Consider the following 22,654-nt stretch of genomic DNA (forward strand, 5'->3'; position numbering starts at 1 on the left):
CCTAAACAAACCTCTTATCTCGTTCTTGGTACAAAATAGTACCAAGACATTACCTCACCCAATGGTATATATCAATTGTCATTTTAGACACTCTCATCCCAAATACAACCCATCCTGGACAAGCTCACGGAGAGGAGAGTGTCTGGAACATAGAATGGTTCCAGACACTGCCACCTCCTCTCCCCGATGGGAAAAGTAGGGAGTGACTGGCACACAGACATTGTGAAGCCAAGAGATAATTGGTTCCCCCTCAATCATCCTTTCACATGGTTTAAAAGATACGTTTACATATGAAGACAAGCTTGACCTCTCCCCTTTCTGTGGCCCAAGTAACTGAACCCTGACAGAGAACAGATAACTGCAAACGGCCAACACTATAGTACAACAAAATACATTCTAAATGACAAGTATCTCACAAGCATATTATGAAAATAAAACGTCTTATCTATGTTACCCAACTAATTCTGATTCTGCCACGACAGTGTCAACATTGGATAGTCTAAGTGCTGCCATATATCGTCTTGGGGTTAGGTTAGGGATCGGTGCAATATTATTCCTGCATAGCAGGTGGCAGTAGAACACAACGGTTCTTGAAGAGAGGAAGCGGTGTACCCGGTCTCCGGTTGTTCAGTGTATCCGTAGCCGAATTCCGTGAAACTGCAACCATGGAGGAGGCAAAAAATAAAGAGAAAAAGCAGTCCGAAAAGACAGAGTTAAAGGAGACTAAGCCCACAGGGAAGGACAAGGATAAAAAAGATGAGCAAGAACTGGTGAGTTGGGACACTTCTCAACATCTTGAACAAGGGAAGCAGAGTAGCGTTTTTGCCTGAGTCATTCACTCACTGCATGTTTGAACAGGCCGAAAGCGTTGTCATTCAAAAGAATAGCGAACTGTTTGAGTCCCCTTTAATGGAAAAGTATGACATGGCTGGCTAAGTACGAGATGCCAACAATTACGATTATTATGTCCGACTGAAAGCGAGTTATAAAACTACCTAACGTTAGCTTGCTAGCCTAGGGTAAAAGTAGGAGCTGGCTGTGCTAGCTAACGTTAACTAACAATTGCTAATGACAGGCCAGAAAGTAACTACCGAAATGTAAAATAAAATTTAGCTAAGTATCTAGCTAGCCAAGTTAAAATAATGTAACGTTACCTAGCTAAATAATGTTAGTGTTGCAATGTCAACAACCATAATCAAAATACCTAACGTTGGCTCTCTGTTCGCTAATGTTGTTAGCTAACTAGCAAACAGTTAGCAAACTTGTTAGCTAACTAGCCAACAGTTAGCTACCACAGTACAGTCACAGTTTAGTTATACCAATCTTTGATATAGACAGTAACGTTAGCTAGCTAGTAGTGACTTTGGAACTGTAGCAACCTGCCTGTGGTTCAGATTGTCTCGTTGAGACAGCGTAGCTAGCTAGATTTGACATGATCAGTGATCTTTGATTGCGAGGTGGCTTTAGTTTTTACGTGTTTGTTTGTTTAGTTAGCTAGCTATTTACATGGAGAGAGTTGTATAACTTATTAGCGAGTACATTAACAAAAGCCCATTTTAAACACCATAACAATGGAGGCAAGGTTACATACATAGTTATCATGGCAACCCTACCATCAGTCGACAATGGTATAGGACCGGTGTACGACAAAATGCTCCCAATATCTAGCTGTTAGCAAATTGCACAGCCTTTTATTGCAATAGTTCCCTGTTGGAAGACCTGTTATTTTTTTGACTGTTTACTGTGCAGGGTTCAGTTATTAAATTGCCCAACATTGCATATTGAATCTGTCATACTGTAATGTCAATTCCTTTTTTCTCTCTCCAGTCTGATGAGGACAAACAGCTGCAAGAAGAGCTGGAGATGATGGTGGAGAGGCTTGGTGTGAGTACCACTACCACAAGAACTGCCGAGTACCACAATAACTACCAAACCTAAAGTCTGCTTTGCTTTAGACACTGGGACTATACTGCCCTACCAAGCAAAAAGGCAGGAACTAACTAATTTTCTACCAAATGAGCAATATCATTTTTGCTACATTAAATACATGCTTAATCGTGTGGACAAGTATCCTGCCTATATTGTGTTTTGGCGAAAATGGGGGTCATGTTAGCAGTAACTGCATAAAGTTACTGTGAAAGCAAGGTAAATAAAAAGCTATTTTTCCTCAATTCCACGCTATGAGAAGATACTGCCTTTTTGCTTGGTAGGGCAGTATAGCTTTTTCAATTCTTATGTATTATACTGTACATAAGGCATTAGTGGAGAGTCGGTAATTTACATACACTGCGTGAACTTTGGTAGCTAATGCATATGAAACTTAATTTTGTACTCCCCCTGCCCCCTTTCTCTCTCACCCACCCACAGGAGACAGACACGTCTCTGTACCGGCCTGCTCTAGAGGAGCTGCGCAGGCAGATCCGCTCCTCCACCACCTCCATGACCTCTGTGCCCAAGCCCCTGAAGTTCCTGCGGCCACATTATGGCAAGCTCAAAGAGATCTACGAGGGCATGGTGCCTGGCGAGAACAAGGTGGGAACACTGATTCCATGTCCTTGCTAAATGGCTAACTGTTCAGTGGGGAAAACAGGAGGAAGGAATGTAAGACTGTCTCATCCACTGTATTGCTTCCTTTCCCTGTCTGCTTTTACTTTATAACCACTGTGCAAAACATTTGGATGGATTTATTTTACAATGTTACTGGAGATACAGAAAAGAAAAACAAAGATATATACCTAGTATATTGGACATCGTAATTCTGGATGGAACTAGGGATTCATGTTCAGAAGGACTGATCATAACTGTATTTATGGATATGTCTAGCTAACTCATGTCTTTTTGTTTTTGCAGAGTTTCTGTGCGGACGTGGTGTCGGTCTTGGCCATGACAATGAGTGGGGAGCGGGAGTGTCTGAAGTATCGTCTGCTGGGCTCCCAGGAGGAGCTGGCGTCCTGGGGACATGAATACGTCAGGTAGGGTACGGGACGCCATTTGAAACGGCTAACACATGGGTGAATCCTACCTTCTACTTAAGTAGAATTTTCACTTTGTCATGCATTGATACCAATGGAAGACTAAGTAAAAATGTGACTTATTTGCCTCATTCATTCCATGCCTGGCAGCAGTAGGCAGTTTGTGTGGTCTGACCTAGGGCTGTGACAATACCAGTATTTAGATTTTTTTTCCATGGCAAAAATTAAAACACGACGCAGACCGATCTGCTGTGTGTAAAATATTGTGTGCTATAGCTTGGAAAATAAATACATGTGACTATGGATGACAACATAAGGATGTTTGTTTCCAACATTTGGGCTGTTTTCCTAAAGAAGTTCAATCTTTTATTTTCTTTCAGCGATACTTATGAGTATCGTCCCGGCCCTAGTCTTCTACCCTAAACTCTGGTGTGTTTGTGTGTAGGCACCTGGCGGGCGAGGTGGCCAAGGAGTGGCAGGAGGTTGAGGAGAGTGATAAGACGCAGCAGGAGACCTTGCTGAAGCTGGTGAAGGAGATTGTGCCCTACAACATGGCCCACAATGCTGAGCACGAGGCCTGTGACCTGCTGATGGAGGTCGAGAAGCTGGAGATGCTGGAGCTCTACATAGATGATAATGCATATGCCAAGGTCTGCCTCTACCTCACCAGGTGAGTGCACAACACACACCTTACCATGTGAGGGGCAAACATATATATATATATATCTTCACACACATGTTCAAACACATGTACCACAGTCTGCCTCAACATACCTGTAGTGTGCCAACAGCAGCCTAAAGAGACAAAAGGTTGTTCCTCTCATCAGTATTACCTAAACCCTCTGTCCTCTCTCTCTATGCCAGCTGTGTGAGCTACGTCCCTGAGCCAGAGAACTCTGCCCTGTTGAAGTGTTCCCTTAACATCTTCAGGAAGTTTAACCGTTACCCAGAGGCCCTGAGGCTGGCCCTGATGCTCAACGACGTGGAACTGGTGGAGAACATCTTCACCTCCTGCAAAGACATGTACAGACTGACACAACACACTCAATGCACTCTCACACTTAATTATCTCACAGCAAAACGTTCGAAATAAGTGCTACCTACAGGTAACTGCCAACATGAAAGAAACACTTGAGTAAATGAGGGCTACAAAGTATACTGAACAAAAATATAAATTCAATACAATTTCATCATTCTTACTGAGTTCATTTAAGGAAGTCAGTCAATTGAAATAAATAAATTAGGCTCTAATCTATTTCACATGACTGGGCAGGGGCGAAGCCATGGGTGGGCTTGGGAGGGCATGGGCCCACCCACTGGGGAGCCAGGAACAGCCAATCAGAATGAGTTGTTCCCCACAAAAGGGCTTTATTACAGACAGAAATACTCTTCAGTTTCATCAGCTGTCGGGGTGGCTGGTTGTGGAGGTCCTGGGCTGGTGTGGTTATACATGGTCTGCGGTTGTGAGGCCGGTTGGACGTACTGACAAATTATCTAAAACAACGGAGGTGGCTTATAGTATAGTAATGGTTCATCTCTGGCAACAACTCTGGTGGACATTCCTGCAGTTAGCATGCCAATTGAACATGTCTCAAAATTTGAGACATCTGTGGCATTGTGTTGTGATGACTGCACATTTTGTCCTTTTATTTTCCCAAGCACAAGGTACACTTGTGTAATGATCATGCTGTTTAATCAGCTTCCTGATATTCCACGCCTGTCACGTGAATGGATTATCTTGGCAAAGGAGAAATGCTCACTAACAGGGAAATAAAGACAATTGTGTACAAAAGTTGAAAAATAAGATTGTGCACATGGAACATTTCTGGGATCTTTTATTTCAGGTCATGAAACATGGGACCAACACTATACTTTTTTGTTCAGTATATATTGAAAGCAGGTGCTTCCACACAGGTGTGGTTCCAAAGTTAATTAAGCAATTAAAACATTTCATCATGCTTAGGGTTGCCTATTGTTTTGGCTACCATGGCTAGAAGAGAGCTGTGACTTTGAAAGAGGGGTCTCAAAGGAGCATACAGTGTTTAAAGGGGTGTGTGTCTCAGTCATCAGATCTCAACCAATTGAACATTTTATTTGAGATTTTAGAGCGGCGCCTGAGATGGCGTTTTCCACCACCGTCAACAAAACCCAATTTATTTTTTATTTTTGTTGTTGAAGAATGGTGTCGCATCCCTTCAGACACTTGTCAAATCTAGGCCAAGGCCTATTGAAGCTGTTCTGGCAGCTTGTGGTGGCCCAACTCCCAATTAGAAAACTTTATGTTGGTGTTTCATTTATTTTAGCAGTTCCCTGTACAACCTATAGTGGTAAACAGTATTTTCTTTCTAATCGTTATTCACATTTTCTACTGACAGTCATTGGGAATGTATTCAGCAGTGTTTTCCATAGTTAATGATGTGCATGAAGAGTTGATGGTTTAGTGGGTGTTTTCCTGTAGTGTGATCCAGAAGGAGATGGCCTTCATGCTGGGCCGACATGGCATGTTCCTGGAGCTCAACGAGGACGTGGAGGACTACGAGGACCTGACGGAGATCATGTCCAACGTCCAGCTCAACAGCAACTTCCTGGCCCTGGCCCGAGAGGTGAGGAGAGAAAGAGGGAAGATGGGTAGACTACTAGAGAGAGTGGAGGGGGTTGTAAGAGTGAGTGTTTAGAGCAGGACAGGAGTGGGTCACTGTTGAAGTCAGTGGATGGAGTGTGACTGACTGAGGGCTGAGTGTATGTTAGAGAAAGGGTTTTTAGAGTAGGACTAAGGAGAGGGGAATATGACCTGTAGAGATGAGTTAGAGGACTGTGCTCTTATTTAATATTTTTGAGGGGGAAATGGAGGAGGCTTGAAGAAGGTACCAAGAGGAGAGTGAAAGAGTGGGGTAGGGGTCATGTGGGAGAATAATGGTGCATAGAGTGAGAGAACAAATGAGGCTAGAGGATAATAAATGGCTGGTATAGTGAATAAACCAATTAGTGAAAGACATTTAAGCCTGTTAGTGGCTATGACTCAGCACCAGGCAGCCAGTAACATACTGTTCCCTTTCTTTACAGTTGGACATCATGGAACCCAAAGTCCCAGATGACATCTACAAAACCCACCTGGAGAACAACAGTGAGTTCAGCACCTTCACTTCAGCAGCTCACTAATGTCCTGGTCGTGTTCTATCACACTCCTCTATCCTCATCCTCCTTTTCATCATGCCATTGTCTGTCTGTCAGGGTTTGGAGGAAGTGGTTCCCAGGTGGACTCTGCTCGTATGAACCTGGCCTCCTCATTTGTCAACGGCTTCGTCAACGCAGGGTTTGGACAGGACAAGCTGCTCACAGACGACGGAAACAAATGGCTGTACAAGAACAAAGACCATGGTGAGGGAAACCACACACACACAGCCTCACATCCCCGTCTTCAAATGGGCCTCGTGGTTCACATTTGTGGGGGTTTGACTGAAAATTGGTTCATGTTTGGTGGTTCGACAGTGAGTACCAGTCTCATGAATCTAGGATGCTTAGCAGCAACTTAATGTATTGCCTTCGTTGCTAATCCTTAATTTCAAGCATAGTAACAAAAATAATATATTGCTGTTGTGTAAATGTTGCTAATTCTGTGTTTATCTCCAGGTATGCTGAGTGCTGCAGCCTCTCTGGGGATGATCCTGCTGTGGGATGTGGATGGTGGTCTGACACAGATAGACAAGTACCTCTACTCCTCAGAAGACTACATTAAGGTCAGCACACACACTCAGCCTCTTACCAAACACCTTGCATTAAAACCTCCTCACCACAACCTTCACAGCATCCAGAAAAGCCCTAAACATCCTATTCATGTAGATATGTCTCCCCCTCTCTTTCTCTTCTCTCTCTCCCTGTAGTCGGGCGCCCTCTTGGCTTGTGGCATAGTAAACTCTGGGGTGAGGAATGAGTGTGACCCGGCCCTGGCCCTGCTGTCAGACTACGTCCTCCACAACAGCAACGTCATGCGGATAGGAGCCATCTTCGGGTAAGGAGAGAAGGAAATGCGTGTTTAGTCCCAAATCAACCCCTAGCCCCTACTGCCTGACACCTCTTGTACATTAAAGATTTGTATTGAGGTTTGTTTAGTCCATTAGCACAATGTAATCTCTGCCTGTGAAAAGTACTTGTTTAGGTGGGGTTTGACCCTGACCTTTCTCCTCTATCCCCAGCCTGGGCCTGGCATATGCTGGCTCGAACCGTGAGGACGTCCTCTCTCTGCTGCTGCCTGTCATGGTAGACTCCAAGTCCAGCATGGAGGTACTGTGTGTGTAGTTCCACAGTTTGTCTTCTTAAGTCTATTACACATCCACACTCATTAAACCCAGCTCACTGTCCCATGTTATGTCTTGTCACACACTCTCAGGTGGCAGGTGTGACGGCGCTGGCGTGCGGTATGATCGCGGTGGGCTCGTGCAACGGTGACGTCACCTCCACCATCGTCCAGTCCATCATGGAGAAGAGTGAGCTGGAGCTAAAAGACACATACGCCCGCTGGCTGCCCCTGGGCCTGGGCCTCAACCACCTGGGTAAAGGGGAGGCCATTGAGACCACCCTGGCAGCGCTGCAGGTGGTGCCTGAGCCCTTCCGCAGCTTCGCTAACACGCTGGTGGACGTCTGTGCCTATGCAGGTCAGTCTCATAGCTCCAGAGTTATCATTTTGTCTCCAATTTTGTGTTAATTTTTTTTTTTGATTTACATATTTATTTATACAGGTGATCTCATTGAGATTTACAAGTGATGGCTTTCCTATATTTATCTCTCGGTTTCTCTGCATGCTAGGTTCTGGTAATGTACTGAAGGTGCAGCAGCTGCTCCACATCTGCAGTGAGCACTATGAAGCCAAAGAGAAGGAGGAAGAAAAAGACAAGAAGGATAAGAAGGATAAAGACAAGAAAGAGAGTGCAGCTGACATGGGCTCCCACCAGGTATGCCAGGCGTTTGTTAATAAAGGGGTGTCAGGTAGGCTAGTGCTTTAAGAGTGTTGGGCCAGTAACCAAAACATTGCTGGTTTGAATAGGTGAAAAATCTGTTGGTGGCCTTGAGCAAGGCACTTAACCCTAATTGCTCCTGTAAGCCACTCTGGATAACAGTGCCTGCTAAATGACGACAAATGTAAAATACAATCTAATGAGGGGTTTGAATTGAGATTTGATATTGAACTAATCTGCTCTCTGCTTCCCCCTCCCAGGGTGTGGCTGTCCTGGGTATTGCACTCATTGCTATGGGAGAAGAGATTGGCTCAGAGATGGCACTACGGGCATTTGGACACCTGGTCAGTATAACCTCTGTCCTGTTCACTCCATTTGGCTTCAACACATTTTCAGGACATGTTGGGGGTTGATTTAGCCCCTGTCTCTTTGGCTCAATCCAACCATCCTACATATAACTGTTTTTCTCTTCATCTCTCCATTGTCTTGCCTTCTCTCCATCTCACTCACTCTCCTAGTTGCGGTATGGAGAGCCTACTCTAAGGCGTGCGGTACCTCTGGCCTTGGCCCTGATCTCCGTGTCGAATCCTCGCCTCAACATCCTGGACACACTCAGCAAGTTCTCCCACGATGCTGACCCAGAGGTCTCCCACAACTCCATCTTTGCCATGGGCATGGTAGGCAGCGGTGAGTGGGCCCCAATCAGTCAGTGTCTTCATTATTATATTGAGACGTTCAAAGTTATTTAGATTTGCCTCACTAAGTTATTACAATGTTCCCCTGTAATTATTCCTTGTCCTTGAATAAGAAAAATACCTATAACTGTGAATTCACTGTGCCAGATGACATCGAAGTATGAGACCTTCTCCATTGACTGCGTCTCAAGCTGTGATTGGTTTCCATGACGACTCACGGCTCCATCTCACTCTCTCTGCAGGAACAAACAATGCCCGCCTGGCTGCCATGCTGAGGCAGCTGGCTCAGTACCATGCCAAAGACCCCAACAACCTCTTTATGGTCCGACTTGCACAGGTGGGTTGCAAAAAGAGGTGCCGCTCTGGCACTCTAACCTACGCGTTAGAGGGGGAGAGTCTGTGTCTCCTAACCCTTGCTCTGTGCCATGTCCACAGGGTCTGACTCACCTGGGTAAAGGGACATTGACACTGTGTCCATACCACAGTGACAGGCAGCTGATGAGTCAGGTGGCTGTGGCAGGACTACTCACTGTCCTAGTCTCCTTCCTCGATGTCAAGAACAGTAAGCCCTTTTCCTCATTACTCTTCACCACTCATTTTATTTGCTTCCCCCCTCTGTTTTTCCACATCTGTTTGTTTAGGATTGGGGTGAAGTCCATTTATGTTGAGTAATTTGAGGAAGTGACCTGAATTTCAATGTATGGATGGAAAATTCCACTTAAAAAAACAACAATTAGCAATTGTTCAACTCCTGAATGGCATTGGCCCTTGTAGTAATCTAAATGCCTTGACCCAGTTCTAAATATTTGTCTGTTTGACATCGCCCCCTGCTGTTTCCTGTGTGTGCTGCAGTAATCCTGGGGAAGTCTCACTACGTTCTCTATGGCCTAGTGGCTGCCATGCAGCCCCGTATGCTGGTCACATTCGACGAGGAGCTGAGGCCACTGCCCGTGTCTGTCAGGGTGGGACAGGTAAGGACTGCTGCTCACACTATGCTCTTAATAAGAGCCTGGAGGATTAACTTCATATTCAAAATACAATGCTCGTTGAGGATGTAGCCTAGATGGTGTGATGAAGGCCAAAACGTTAGCACGATGTGCTGCTTTGCAAGTGAAATGTACTGGAGATTTTCATTTTAATAATGGTTGAACATCTCCAATGCGAAGTAACGTCTAGATGTGCAAGTGCTTTTCACTCTCAGGATGAAATGCTATAAGATGATGGCAGAGTGGATTCGACCTCATGGTTTACGTATGTAATTGGTCTATAGGCGGTGGACGTGGTTGGTCAGGCCGGTAAGCCCAAAGCCATCACAGGTTTCCAGACCCACACCACGCCGGTGCTCCTGGCCCATGGAGAGAGGGCAGAGCTGGCCACAGAGGAGTATCTCCCAGTCACCCCCATCCTGGAGGGCTTCGTCATCCTCCGCAAGAACCCCAACTACGATGCTTAGATTGCCCCCTAGTGGTCCCTCATTGGTAGCTGGGGTAGCCCTCCCTGGCTCGTTTACACCTCATGTTTTAGTACTTTATTCCATGTCTGAAAAGAGCCAGGAAGGCCTACCCCTCTTTCTCTTGTCAACAGCTTCTCTCCATACTGTGAAAATATGCTTGTGTTCTGGGTGGCCAAACTGACTGGAGCAGGGAGTGGAAAATGGGACCTCATTCACTGTTTCAATTAGTTTACTCTTTGATCTAGGATCAGTTCCACATAAACGTATTACATGTATTACTCTTTCAGGCTCCACAATAACTAGGGTCAGCCATCAGGAAGGAAGTGTTCAGCCTCTCCCGGTTTGTGATATTTTTCCCCACTAATTGGTCTTTAGACCAATCACATCAGATATTTTTCAGAGCTGATCTGAATTGGGCTGATGAACAACATAAGCTCAGTCTGCATCAATACTACAACCAGTTTCTTTCCCCACCCATGATAACCTCCTTTTGTAATTAGAGCATGGAAAATGTGTCTTCATCCAGTTTTTTTTAAATTTTGTTTTGTTACAGTACTGTACAAAAGGTTAAAATAAAAGTGTCAGATCCATTTGGTGGACTTGTCTATCACCAGGTCAGTTTGTCATATGAGGGACAAGTTTCTGAAAGGTCTGTCATTATTTATGATGCTTTAAAACAGCCTGCAGATCTGGATGGCTAATTATGAAACTGGGCAGGGGCAAGGAGGAACTGAGGTGACACTGGTCATGAACCCTCACTGCAGCAAAGGTATGAATAATTGCTGGACTGCTGGATGTTGCAGACAATGGACACATTTTATTGAACATTTGAAATACACATGTAATGAAAGAATGCATATTAAACACATACATTTTACACTTCTTGATAAACTGTTTAGACTACACTGTCAAGACTCTGGCTACGCCCATGCAAGTCAAATCAACCGGCGAGTTTGTTTTGTGTGTGTATATGAATAAGTTTAATATTAAACGAATAGTGTACTGGATATTAGTTTGTGGTTCAGCAGTACATCGTTAACTAAAACGTGTAGCTAAAATCACACCGGCGTCCCTGTCACATGACTGTGATTAAACCGGAATTTGACTACCGGCTTCCGGAACCAGTCCATTCCGTCCGACTGCGGACTGAAGGAGAGAAAGGTAAATGTTAGGGTTTCCAACTATATTCTTTGCTAGTTAAGAACTGTGAGAAACCAATTGACAACCAGCATTCATCCGCGCATTTTAATGGACTTTAAACCCAGTAGATCGATCTGGGGGATAGAGTTGTCGCTCTTTTTCCAGACTGATTTTTCCTCTGCTAGCCCGACCAACCCCCACCCCAAAAAGGGATAGGACACCCCCTTCCTAAGTCTTAGGAGGTTATAAACGTTAGCTTACGAAATAGAATTGACGAAGGCAGAAGGTTTCGACATTTTGAATCACTTTATTAGCTAGCCAATATCCTTCAACATTAAACAAATTTATGGTAAGAATTCTTCTATATGCAGCCGGCTTTGGTATTGATTTGAGGTAGCAAGCTAACTTCAGTTGGATTTGTTAACGTTATGAGAAACTGTCCTATGCTTTTCTCGGTTTGTGGGTGAATGATTGCTTGTTTTCGGTAACAAATGTCATGCCATATGTTAGTTTATTCTTGAGGAATGGACATTGACCCCAGTTTAAGAATTATAGTTGACGTACCGGTAGTTAGTTGGTGCTGGTTAAGGATGCAGCATTTTGTCGCCTTCCAGTCCGCATGGTTGTGTTGTAACCAGTGTTATCTAGCTGTGTGGTGCTTTCTAGACAACTGGGAACTCGGAAAAAGAGGTCAAGTCATGACGCCAATGCTCTTCAGGTCGGAAAGTCTTAGCCCTAGAAAGTACCCGACTGGATGATTGTTCAAAATGGGTTTTCTCAGTTGGGGCTTTTAGTTCCCTGTTGTCTTGAACACGCCAAAGTAGTTTATTTCCGAGTTCCCAGTTGTTTTGAACGTGGCATATAGTCCACATGTATGTGGCGTGTGTAATTTGACAGAGGGATGTGATATTATGGGATCTCAGTTAACTGAGAATACATACTGCTTATGTATGGCCAGTGGTAGGATCTACATTGTCAAGTTCGGTCCTTGGATCCCATGCGTCATGTTCAGAGGATGACACAGCATGACGAGGATGCTACCCTGCGGTTTAAATGGCACTGATGCTGATCCGTTTATTGGTAGTAGTTGCCACAGACGTTGGTTTCCATCTTTTCATTAATCTTTTCGGTATTTGGGAGACTGCTTGCTAGCTGAGGAACGCTCAACTTCGTTCACATATCCGCCTCGATATAAGAGAACGGAGTGGAACGTTCATCACCAACTACTTGCTTGCTAGCCTGCATGTAATCATATGCACTTTAGGGTTTGCTATAAAGCGTTGACAATCGAACTAAACTGAAAACAGGCAAATTAGATCATCTAAATCTGTTAAGAGAACAAGAAGCCGGCTTCTGCGTGTGCACTGTGCCACACTTACTACGCGCGCTAAAGCCTGAAAACCAACCACGTGGTAACTCAAGTTGGCTTGGGAAAGCGCTGGCTATATCGTTAAGAAAAATGTAACACATCTTAGTTTTTGGTCTTAATATAAGGCTAGACACGAGGTTAGCACTGTGGTTAGGGTAAATTGTGTAAATAGGTGGTGTTTATAACTTTGTGGCTGTGGTAACTAGTGACGACCTAAAAAGCTGTTTGAACAACATGGCGCCGCACAGCGTAGCCATCCTACACGCCTTTTCGTTTCACGTTATCGGAACTTGGCAGAACTGAGGGTTTGAAAGTTATCCACTATCCGTAGCCTACATGCATGTAGTTAGCAATATTACTGTGTGTATTGTGACAGTCGTCAGGTCTGCTTTTTTTGTTGTCCTGTGAATTTGTAACCATGTTGTGCGTGAATGAACAATGACCGGTGTGTGGCTTGAACATTAATGCTAAGGATCATGTAGCGTAGGAAAGAATCAACTTGGCATTCGCTCAAATGTCGAGTATCCTTGCCAGACAAGTTGTGTTTCTGTTGTAGTAACATCTGCATGAGAGAAGCGATTGCCGATATACGGCGTTTACGGACAAGTGAATTTGACTGAGAACCTCCGCTCAAAATGGATGCCGATTCAGAGTAGCTCGTGAGCCTTGAGTCAGGCGAGCCATGATCCCAGATGTGCCCCATTATTAGTACTCAACCAAATGCCTTTTGTTTGAATAGCTTTGTCTTTCATGTTGAATTCGTGGGATTGTGATAATCCGTAACCAATAACTGCTTTAGCCTGCCAAGTGTGCCACCATTGTAATTTAGTAATGTAACCATTATTTAACTAGGTAAACCAGTAAGAACAAATTCTTATTTACAATGACAGGCAAACCCAGACGACGCCGGGCCAATTGTGTGATACTGCCTGGATTTGACTGTAGTGATGCCTCTTGCACTGAGATGCAGTTCCTAAGACCACTGTGCCACTTGGGGGTACACACCTGTCTGGTCCTGGGTGAAAAGGGTTAGGAAGTCCTGATGTAGAAAATGAGATCACTCACCTGTAATTTGAATGTTGTTGATAATCCAAATCCAATGTACAGAGAACACTGTAATTAAATTCTGCCCAACAAATGTAAAGTTCTTTATCACATTTGAAATGCTCTCTGGGATGGGATCTGGCTGATGAGCAGTGATAGGAATGAGGTCATTGTAGCAAGAATTTTAGGGCAAGACAGACCACAACAATCCAGAGCTAATTGTCCCCCGTAAGGCTTGTTATATATTAAGCTATGGTTTACATCGAAAAATGATGCGAGTGACGTCTTGTTTCCTTCCTTTCCATCACATACACATTTCTTTGTGTGGCACTGCCATAGGCCTATTGACCTGGGCAATACTGTAAAACTTTAAAGCATGTTAACTCAGCAGACATTTCAAAGGTCGTGCAAGCTACTGTGTTTGTGCCTATCCATCCAGGCAGTACAGTTCCTTTAAAGCCGACTATCACGTATGCTAAATTGTCTGAGAATCGGAGGCTGGCAATTCAATCGTTAAGCATGTGACATGTCAATGCCACTGTTTAGTAATTGCCTGAACCACTCTTGGGGGTTGAGACTGCATAACAAAACATTGTGAACTTACCCTGATGCTACCGTTCACATAGACGCGCAGCTTGAATTATCCACTAGTGCATAGTTGCACATGCAAACAAACACTTTTTCAGCCTTGTTAAGGCAACAGCTCTGTGCTCCCACCCTCACTAGGTCATGGTGTCATGTTGGGGTTATGCATCGGTCTCTGTTGAACTTGAACGACCCCACAACCACTTATCCCGCTCTCTCTACTTCCTGTCAGGCCATCTCAGATGACTGGGCCTGGTTGGTGTGGTCTTGGCTGGGGTTCACATATCTCCCTCCACCCCCTGGTTCCTTGGGCTAACCTGCCAAGTCAGTTCTGCAGTGCAGCACTATCGCTGCGGGAGTAGGATACTTACTGAGTTGGTTTAGTGTGTGTGTGTATGCGCGCACACACACTTAATTAATGCTGCCAGAATAGTAGGTGAATGAGTTACAGTGACTTTGGAAGGTATTCAGACCCCTTGACTTTTTCCACAGTTTGTTACATTACAGCTTTATTCTAAAATGTATAATTTAAACAATTTCTCAGCAATCTACACACAATACCCCATAATTGACCATGCGAAAACATTTTTATTTTTTTGAAAAACAGATTACTTATCTAAATAAGACTTCAGACCCTTTGCCATGAGACTTGAAATTTAGCTCGGGTGCATCCTGTTTCCATTGATCATCTTTGAGATGTTTTGATTGAAGTCCACCTGTGTTAATTTCAATTGATTGGACATAATTTGGAAAGGTGCACAACTGCCTATATAAGGCCCCACAGCTGACGGTGCATGTCTGCGCAAATACCAAGCCCTGAGGTCAAAGGAACTGTCCGTTTGGATATATGCTCCTAAAAACCAATGAGGAGATTTGAGAGGCAGGACTGGCAGCGCATTGAGCGTCACAAATAGAACCAAGTTATATTTTAGCGCCTGGCTACGTAGTCACTCGCGAGCAGTTGTCGCGCAATGATTGAATAACGTGTATGTGTACATTTATTTTGCACCACTTGCGGTCGCGAGTCCACCTGTGTTAAATTCAATTGATTGGACATGATTCAGGACAAATCTATGAATGTCCTTGAGTGGCCCAGCTGGAACCCGGACTTGACCGTCTCTGGAGATACCTGAAAATAGCTGTGCAGCAACGCTCCCCATCCAACCTGACAAAGCTTGAGAGGATCTGCAGAAAATAATGGGAGAAACGCACACCTGTAATTTTGGCGTGTATCTTGTAGCAACATACCGAAGAAGACTCGAGGCTGTAATCTCTGCCAAATGTGCTTCAACAAAGTACTGAGTAAAGGGTCTGAATTAGAGGTCGACCGATTAATCGGAATGGCCGATTTAATTAGGGCCGTTTTCATAACCATCAGAAATCTGTATTTTTGGACACCGACTTAGCCCCCCAAAAATGTTTAGACACCTTTTATTTAACTATGTAAGTCCGTTAAGAACACATTCTTATTTTCAACGACGGCCTAGGAGCGGTGGGTTAACTGCCTTGTTCAGGGGCAGAACGACAGATTTTCACCTTGTCAGCTCGGGGATTCAATCTTGCAACCTTACCGTTAACTAGTCCAACGCTCTAACCACCTGCCTCTCATTGCCCTCATTTAGGAGACTGCCTGTTACGCGAATGCAGTAAGCCAGGGTGAGTTGCTAGCTAGCATTAAACTTATCTTATTAAAAAAATCAATCATAATCACGTGTTAACTACACATGGTTGATGATATTACTAGTTTATCTAGCGTGTCCTGCGTTGCATATAATTGATGCGGTGCGTATCGTTGCTCCAATGTGTACCTAACCATGAACATCAATGCCTTTCTTAAAATCAATACACAGAAGTGTATATTTTTAAACCTGCATATTTAGCTAAAAGAAATCCAGGTTAGCAGGCAATATTAACCAGGTGAAATTGTGTCACTTCTCTTGCGTTCATTGCATGCAGAGTCAGTGTATATGCAACAGTTTGGGCCGCTTAATTTGCCAGACTTTTACGTAATTATGACAACATTGAAGGTTGTGCAATGTAACAGGAATATTTAGACTAATGGATGCCACCCCTTAGATAAAATATGCAACGGTTCTGTATTTCACTGAAAGAATAAACGTCTTGTTTTCGAGATGATAGTTTCCGGGTTTGACCATATTAATGACCTAAGGCTCATATTTCTGTGTTATTATGTTATAACTAAGTCTAGAATTTGTGTAAACGATGTGAAATGGCTAGCTAGTTAGCGGGGTGTGTGCTAATAGCGTTTCAAACGTCACTCGCTCTGAGACTTGGAGTGGTTATTCCCCTTGCTCTGCATGGGTAACGCTGCTTCGAGGGTGGCTGTTGTCGTTGTGTTCCTGGTTCGAGCCCAGGTAGGAGCGGGACGGAAGCTATACTGTTACACTGGCAATACTAAAGTGCCTATAAGAACATCCGATAGTCAAAGGTTAATAAAATACAAATGGTATAGAGAGAAATAGTTCTATAATTCCTATAATAACTACAACCTAGAACTTCTTACCTGGGAATATTGAAGACTCATGTTAAAAGGAACCACCAGCTTTCATATGTTCTCGTGCTGAGCAAGGAACTGAAACGTTAGCTTTCTTACATGGCACTTTTACTTTCTTCTCATACTTTGTTTTGCATTTAAACCAAAATGAACATTATTTGAGGCTAAATAGATTTATTGATGTATTATATTAAGTCAAGTGTTCATTCAGTGTTGTTGTAATTGTCATTATTACAAATAATTTTTATTTTTTAAATCGGACGATTAATCGGTATCTGCCCTTTTGGGTCCTCCAATAATCGGTATCGGCGTTGAAAAATCATAATCGGTCTACCTCTATTGGGAACTTATGTTCACACATACCAGGGTTTCTGTTAGCTATTAATGGCAGAAACAACAATAAATTAAATTGGCTCTGGCCAGTTGTCCAGGAGAAGATTGGAATTGATGTATTATATTAAGTTAAAATAAGTGTTCATTCAGTATTGTTGTAACTGTCATTATTACAAACAAAATAAATTGTCAGATTAATCGGTATCGGAGTTGAAGAATCATAATCGGTCGACCTCTAGTCTGAATTCCTTTCTAGGGAGTTTTTCCTAGCCACCGTGCTTCTACACCTGCATTGCTTGCTGTTTGGGGTTTTAGGCTGGGTTTCTGTACAGCACTTTGAGATATCAGCTGATGTACGAAGGGCTATATAAATTGATTTGATTTGAATTCTTATGTAAATGTGATATTTCAGTTAAAATATATATATATAAATTAGCAAAAAATGTTTGAACCTGTTTTTGCTTTGTCATTATGGGGTATTGTGTGTAGATTTAAAAAAGTAATCCATTTTAGAGTAAGGCTGTAACGTAACGAAGTGTGGAGAAAGTCAAGGGGCCTGAATACTTTCCGAAGGCACTGTATATGGTTATCACTGTTCGCTCATCAGGGAACTCAACTGTAGCCTTCATGTATGTGAAGTGCTCCCCATCCATACCTTTCTGAGGGAACAGCTTTAGGTCTCTGCTATGGGGTGTGTCCCAGGGTTCCCCTTTGGAGAACATGGGTCTCTCCCCACAGGGTGAAGCAGTCTTTCATTGGCTGTCTTGCTGTCAGGGTGAGCACAGGGACACCCTCTAAAGGGGTCTATGCAACAGAAGCAAAGGTAGGTCTGTTTACATCACTATGTAGTTCTATGTACATTTTTGCGGCTGAATGTTTGGAACTTGGTGTAAACGGACCTCCGTTTGCATAGACTGTGGAGAGCCCTTTGTGTGGAGTTGACACTCCGGGGCTATAATCTCACTCTGTTTCTGACCTTAATTAACCAGCACCTCCTTTTTAGAGACATTGCCATTTCCCTTCCAACCCCCCCACCATTCTGAGGGTTTGGTAGCGTCAGTGGAAAATGTCCTAAGTTTGCTGTTCCGACAGTCAATCTATATTTTGTTAAAGATGCTGGGATTGTCTAGTGTGCTTTTCTTCTCTAACAGTCAGTTTTTCTGTTTTGGCTTCTTTCACCTGACAGAAGTGTAATTTTTGTTTATAAAACATGGACTCAGCATGATTTGGGGCTTTTCCCCATTGCTATTTGTGTGGCAGGGCAGTCTGCGTTTACTGTTACTTTAGGAGTAAACAATCTTGGGTTTTACCCAGGGGCCATCGGGACAATAGTAAGGATGGAGAGGATATTTGTGTAATGAGGCCAATTTTGTTATGTTTGAGTCACTCAGATAGCATAAGCCATGGCGAAATGTGTAGAATTGCTGGAAATCTGCTTTAAAACTGAACATGTTCTGTCAAGCCCCATGGCGAGATGTGTAAAATTGCAAGAAATTAGCTTGACAAAAGGTCATATTTTGTGACTGCGGCCAGCAGCAAGGCCTAAGATGTTCGGTCAGCGACCGCTCCATTGGCCACGCCCCCACCCCACCTAAGCCCTATTTTTGAACTCTAGTCTGCTGTACCTGTGCCAAAACGCTGGTATTTTTCATCCTATTGCTTGTTCTTTTTATATAGTGAGTCAACATGTTTTCAACACTTTATTTATTTCCATGACTGATAAACAAATTTTCTCTTAATCTCTCGTCTCTGCAGCAGACATATTGTGTGTTTAGAACATCAACTTGCAATTAAATCGCAGTATCGAATCGCAATAGTGTACATATAGAATCACAATTTTGTATTGGCACCTAAATGTCATATCGCGAGGTCCTGGCAATTCCCAGCTCTAGACTATATGCCTGTCTCTTGGAGAATAGGATTGTATCCCCTGTGTACCAAACCATTGGACTCATAACTGAGATGACAATCTTACCTTTCACCCTCTCTCTCTCTGATAGGTTGATCACAGGACAGACGACGACCACGTTGGCACACCACATCCTTGCTCCCGTTCCTGGGACTAAACACGGTTCAACGTGTGAGTGCTGATCAACAAAGCCTGAACACCATTCTCTTGGTCTCTCGCTCTCTTCTAGTTCATCACAGAATTTTTTTTCTCTTCACCTCCTCCACTCTGTTATTCCTCCTCTCAGATTTCTGTGCAGGTCCGAGTGCACCCATGCAGAACCACATGAAATGAATAAAGCACCACAGTCTATAACGCGACCCCACCCTGCCCTCTCCCCTGGACTCCAGCTAGTAAGGGGAATCTACTGTCTGTTTAGATTGAAGCTTCAATCTTGTCTTGTGGTTTGTCCAATCGGTAACCATATTGTTGATCATGGTCTCGCCCCTCTTTTTCTCTCCCTTTCACAGCCCACCTTCCCTCCTGGACAGCCCCCCTCTGTTGTCTTTGCCACCCCACCTCCACAAATGAACCCAGCGCCACAGCCCCGACAGGTACACATGTTCGTCACCCCACAGCTTCACCTCTTGACATTACTTATTATTTCCGCTGTCGGATACTTCTCCGTAGTGCAGTATCTTAATCCATTGGTAGGAATGTAGATTATGCTACATGCCAACTCTTCACTCTTTCCTACAACTAAGCTCTCCTGTTGATTCCATCTCATACTGTTTTAGCGCCCAGTGTGTGTACGTTCCACCCTCCAACCTGTCAACGTTACTGCTGGAAGGCAAAATCAGTATGTCAGATCTCAGATGAGACTTGTATTGTGTTTTGAATCCTCATGTTAATCCCTGCTCCCTGCCTTCCTATCTGTGTGTGGTTTTGGAGGAAGGTTGTATTCGCTGCTTTCCAGCTGGTGCCCTATTTGGGTTTAACCTCTTACCTGTGACCTGTCTTGTCCTCCTTTTCTAGTTCGCCACCGTGCCCCGTGCTTTACACCAACAGGTACTAACAGTCTGATTTGGGTGGGCTCGGTTGGAATTGTGGGCACTGGAGTTCTCTTCACTTGCATTTCCTGTCTTCCTGAACTGTTTCTGAGCACTGCATGTTCTAAAACCAACTCGTGTTTAATATCAGAGGCCAAAAGATTGAATCTGCCGTAGAATCCTATTCAGAAAGTATTCTGGGATGTCTTGTCTCTGAGGACCATTCATTGGGATATAGAGGTCGACCGATTAATCGGAATGGCCGATTAATTAGGGCCAATTTCAAGTTTTCATAACAATCGGAAATCTGTATTTTGGGCGCCGATATAAAAATATATATTTTAAGTGTTTATTTTGTATTTTTATACCTTTTTATTTAACTAGGCAAGTCGGTTAAGAACATATTCTTATTTTTAATGACGGCCTAGGAGCGGTGGGTTAACTACCTTGTTCAGGGGCAGAACGACATATTTTCACCTTGTCAGCTCAGGGGATCTAATCTTGCAACCGTACAGTTAACTAGTCCAACGCTCTAACCATTGCACTCCACGAGTAGCCTGCTTGTTATGCGAATGCAGTAGAAGCCAAGGTAAATTGCTAGTTGGCATTAAACTGATCTTATAAAAAACAATCAATCATAATCACTAGTTATAACTACTAATCCAGTTTAGCAGGCAATATTAACCAGGTGAAATTATGTGATTTCTTTTGCAGAGTCAGGGTATATGTAACAGTTTGGGCTGCCTGGCTCATTGAACTAATTTGCCAGAATTTTACGTAATTATGACATACATTGAAGGTTGTGCAATGTAATAGGAATATTTAGACGTAGGGATGCCACCCGTTAGATAAAATAGCAAACTGTTCCGTATTTCACTGAAATAATAAACGTTTTGTTTTCGAAATGATAGTTAACGGATTCGACTATATTAATGACCTAAGGCTCGTATTTCTGTGTGTTATGTTATAATTAAGTCTGATTTGATAGAGCAGTCTGACTGAGCAGCATCAGTCCCGTAATCATTCATTCAAACAGCACTTTTGTGCGTTTTGCCAGTAGCTCTTCGCAAAAACATTGCTGTTTATGACTTCAAGCCTATCAGCCTAATGGCTGGTATAACCAATGTGAAATGGCTAGCTAGTTAGCTGGGTGTGCGCTAATACCGTTTCAAATGTCACTCTCTTTTAGATTTGGAGTAGTTATTCCCCCCGCTGCAAGGGCCGCGGCTTTTGTGGAGTGATGGGTAACGATGTTTCGAGTATGGCTGTTGTCAATGTTTTCTTGGTTCGAGCTCAGGTAGGGGCGAGGAGGGGGACGGAAGCTATACTGTTACATTGGCAATACTATAGTGCCTATAAGAACATCCGATAGTCAAAGGTTAATGAAATACAAATGGTATAGAGAGAAATAGTCCTATAATAACTACAACCTAAAACTTCTTACCTGGGAATATTGAAGCCTCATGTTAAAAAGAACCACCAGCTTTCATATGTTCTCATGTTCTGAGCAAAGAACTGAAACGTTAGCTTTCTTACATGGCACATATTGCACTTTTACTTTCTTCTCCCCCACTTTGTGTTTGCATTATTTAAAACAAAATGAACATTATTTGAGGCTAAATTGATTTTATTGATGTATTATATTAAGTTAAAATAAGTGTTCATTCAGTGTTGTAATTGTCATTATTACAAACAAATTTTTTTTTTTTACATCGGCCGATTAATCGGTATCTGCCCCTTTGGGTCCTCCAATAATCGGTATCGGCGTTGAAAAATCATAATCGGTCTACCTCTATTGGGAACTTATCATGTTCACACATACCAGGGTTTCCGTTAGCTAGTAATGGCAGAAACAACAATAAATGAAATTGGCTCTGGCCAGTTGTCCAGGAGAAGATTGTAATGCTTTGTTGCCTATTCATTGAAGTAAATATATTTGACTGGTCATGCTTTTCGGTCTATAGGTTAGTTTCCAGAATTTAGATTGCGTCATCTGTAAATCTTTTGGGGCGGTATACAATTTTGAGTGGGTCTAGGGCAGTGGTTCCCTAACTTTTTATAGTCCCGTACCTCTTCAAACATTCCACCTCCAGCTGCGTACCCCTTGTAGCACCAGGGTCAGCACACTCTCAAATGTTGTTTTTTGCCATCATTGTAAGCCTGTCTCACACACTATACAATACATTTATTAAACATAAGAGTGAGGGAGTTTGTCACAACCCGGCTCATGGGAAGTGACAAAGAGCTCTTATAGGACCAGGGCACAAATAATATAATAATCAATAACTTTGCTCTTTATTTAGCCATCTTACATATAAAACCTTATTTGTTCATCGAAAATTGTGAATAGGGGCGGCAGGTAGCCAAGTGGTTAGAGAGTTAGGCCAGTAACCTAAAGGTTGCTCTGAGCTGACAAGGTAAAAATCTGTCATTCTGTTGCCTAGTTAACAGTTAACCCACTGTTCCTAGGCCGTTGTTGTAAAATAAGAATTTGTTTCTTATTAGGTTTCTTCCTAGGTATTGGCCTTTCTAGGGAGTTTTTCCTAGCCACCGTGCTTCTACACCTGCATTGCTTGCTGTTTGGGGTTTTAGGCTGGGTTTCTGTACAGCACTTTGAGATATCAGCTGATGTACGAAGGGCTATATAAATAAATTTGAT

General features: G+C 43.3%; 2 protein-coding genes across 11 annotated transcripts in view; both read left to right on the top strand.

Annotated features, from left to right (window-relative positions):
• The first annotated feature begins 546 nt into the window (after positions 1-546).
• LOC109882825 (26S proteasome non-ATPase regulatory subunit 2-like) lies at positions 547-10,662 on the top strand. The gene is made up of 20 exons (XM_020474924.2): positions 547-770; positions 1,828-1,884; positions 2,368-2,532; positions 2,851-2,972; positions 3,418-3,642; positions 3,837-3,995; positions 5,431-5,575; positions 6,036-6,096; positions 6,204-6,350; positions 6,603-6,709; positions 6,854-6,981; positions 7,166-7,253; positions 7,360-7,624; positions 7,776-7,921; positions 8,185-8,268; positions 8,443-8,611; positions 8,862-8,956; positions 9,055-9,181; positions 9,472-9,590; positions 9,890-10,662. The coding sequence occupies exons 1-20, from the start codon at positions 666-668 to the stop codon at positions 10,070-10,072; spliced, it is 2,697 nt and encodes an 898-aa protein (XP_020330513.1). The 5' UTR covers positions 547-665; the 3' UTR covers positions 10,073-10,662.
• A 448-nt stretch (positions 10,663-11,110) lies between these two features.
• Positions 11,111-22,654, top strand: part of LOC109882823 (eukaryotic translation initiation factor 4 gamma 1) — a 70,205-nt gene continuing 58,661 nt past the window's right edge. For 6 of the 10 annotated variants that reach the window (XM_031795500.1, XM_031795506.1, XM_031795504.1 and 3 more), the window contains exons 1-5: positions 11,111-11,233; positions 19,059-19,138; positions 19,254-19,359; positions 19,477-19,560; positions 19,982-20,014. In XM_031795500.1, coding sequence (XP_031651360.1) covers positions 19,297-19,359; positions 19,477-19,560; positions 19,982-20,014 — 180 coding nt within the window. In that variant the 5' untranslated portion in view covers positions 11,111-11,233; positions 19,059-19,138; positions 19,254-19,296. Of the gene's footprint in view, positions 11,234-11,324; positions 11,562-12,808; positions 12,887-19,058; positions 19,139-19,253; positions 19,360-19,476; positions 19,561-19,743; positions 19,806-19,981; positions 20,015-22,654 lie in introns of those variants that run through there. The other 4 variants (XM_031795501.1, XM_031795503.1, XM_020474919.2 and 1 more) reach the window with 4 other exon arrangements.

This window comes from Oncorhynchus kisutch, linkage group LG18 (genome assembly GCF_002021735.2).
Source record: "Oncorhynchus kisutch isolate 150728-3 linkage group LG18, Okis_V2, whole genome shotgun sequence".
Lineage (NCBI taxonomy): Eukaryota > Metazoa > Chordata > Actinopteri > Salmoniformes > Salmonidae > Oncorhynchus > Oncorhynchus kisutch.

Bases quoted from the DNA above. Each gene is read 5' to 3' on its own strand.
- LOC109882825 (XM_020474924.2), top strand. From the start codon at position 666: ATGGAGGAGGCAAAAAATAAAGAGAAAAAGCAGTCCGAAAAGACAGAG. The intron at 771-1,827 runs GTGAGTTGGGAC...TTCTCTCTCCAG, and splicing joins AAAAAGATGAGCAAGAACTG to TCTGATGAGGACAAACAGCT. The intron at 6,351-6,602 runs GTGAGGGAAACC...GTTTATCTCCAG, and splicing joins GTACAAGAACAAAGACCATG to GTATGCTGAGTGCTGCAGCC.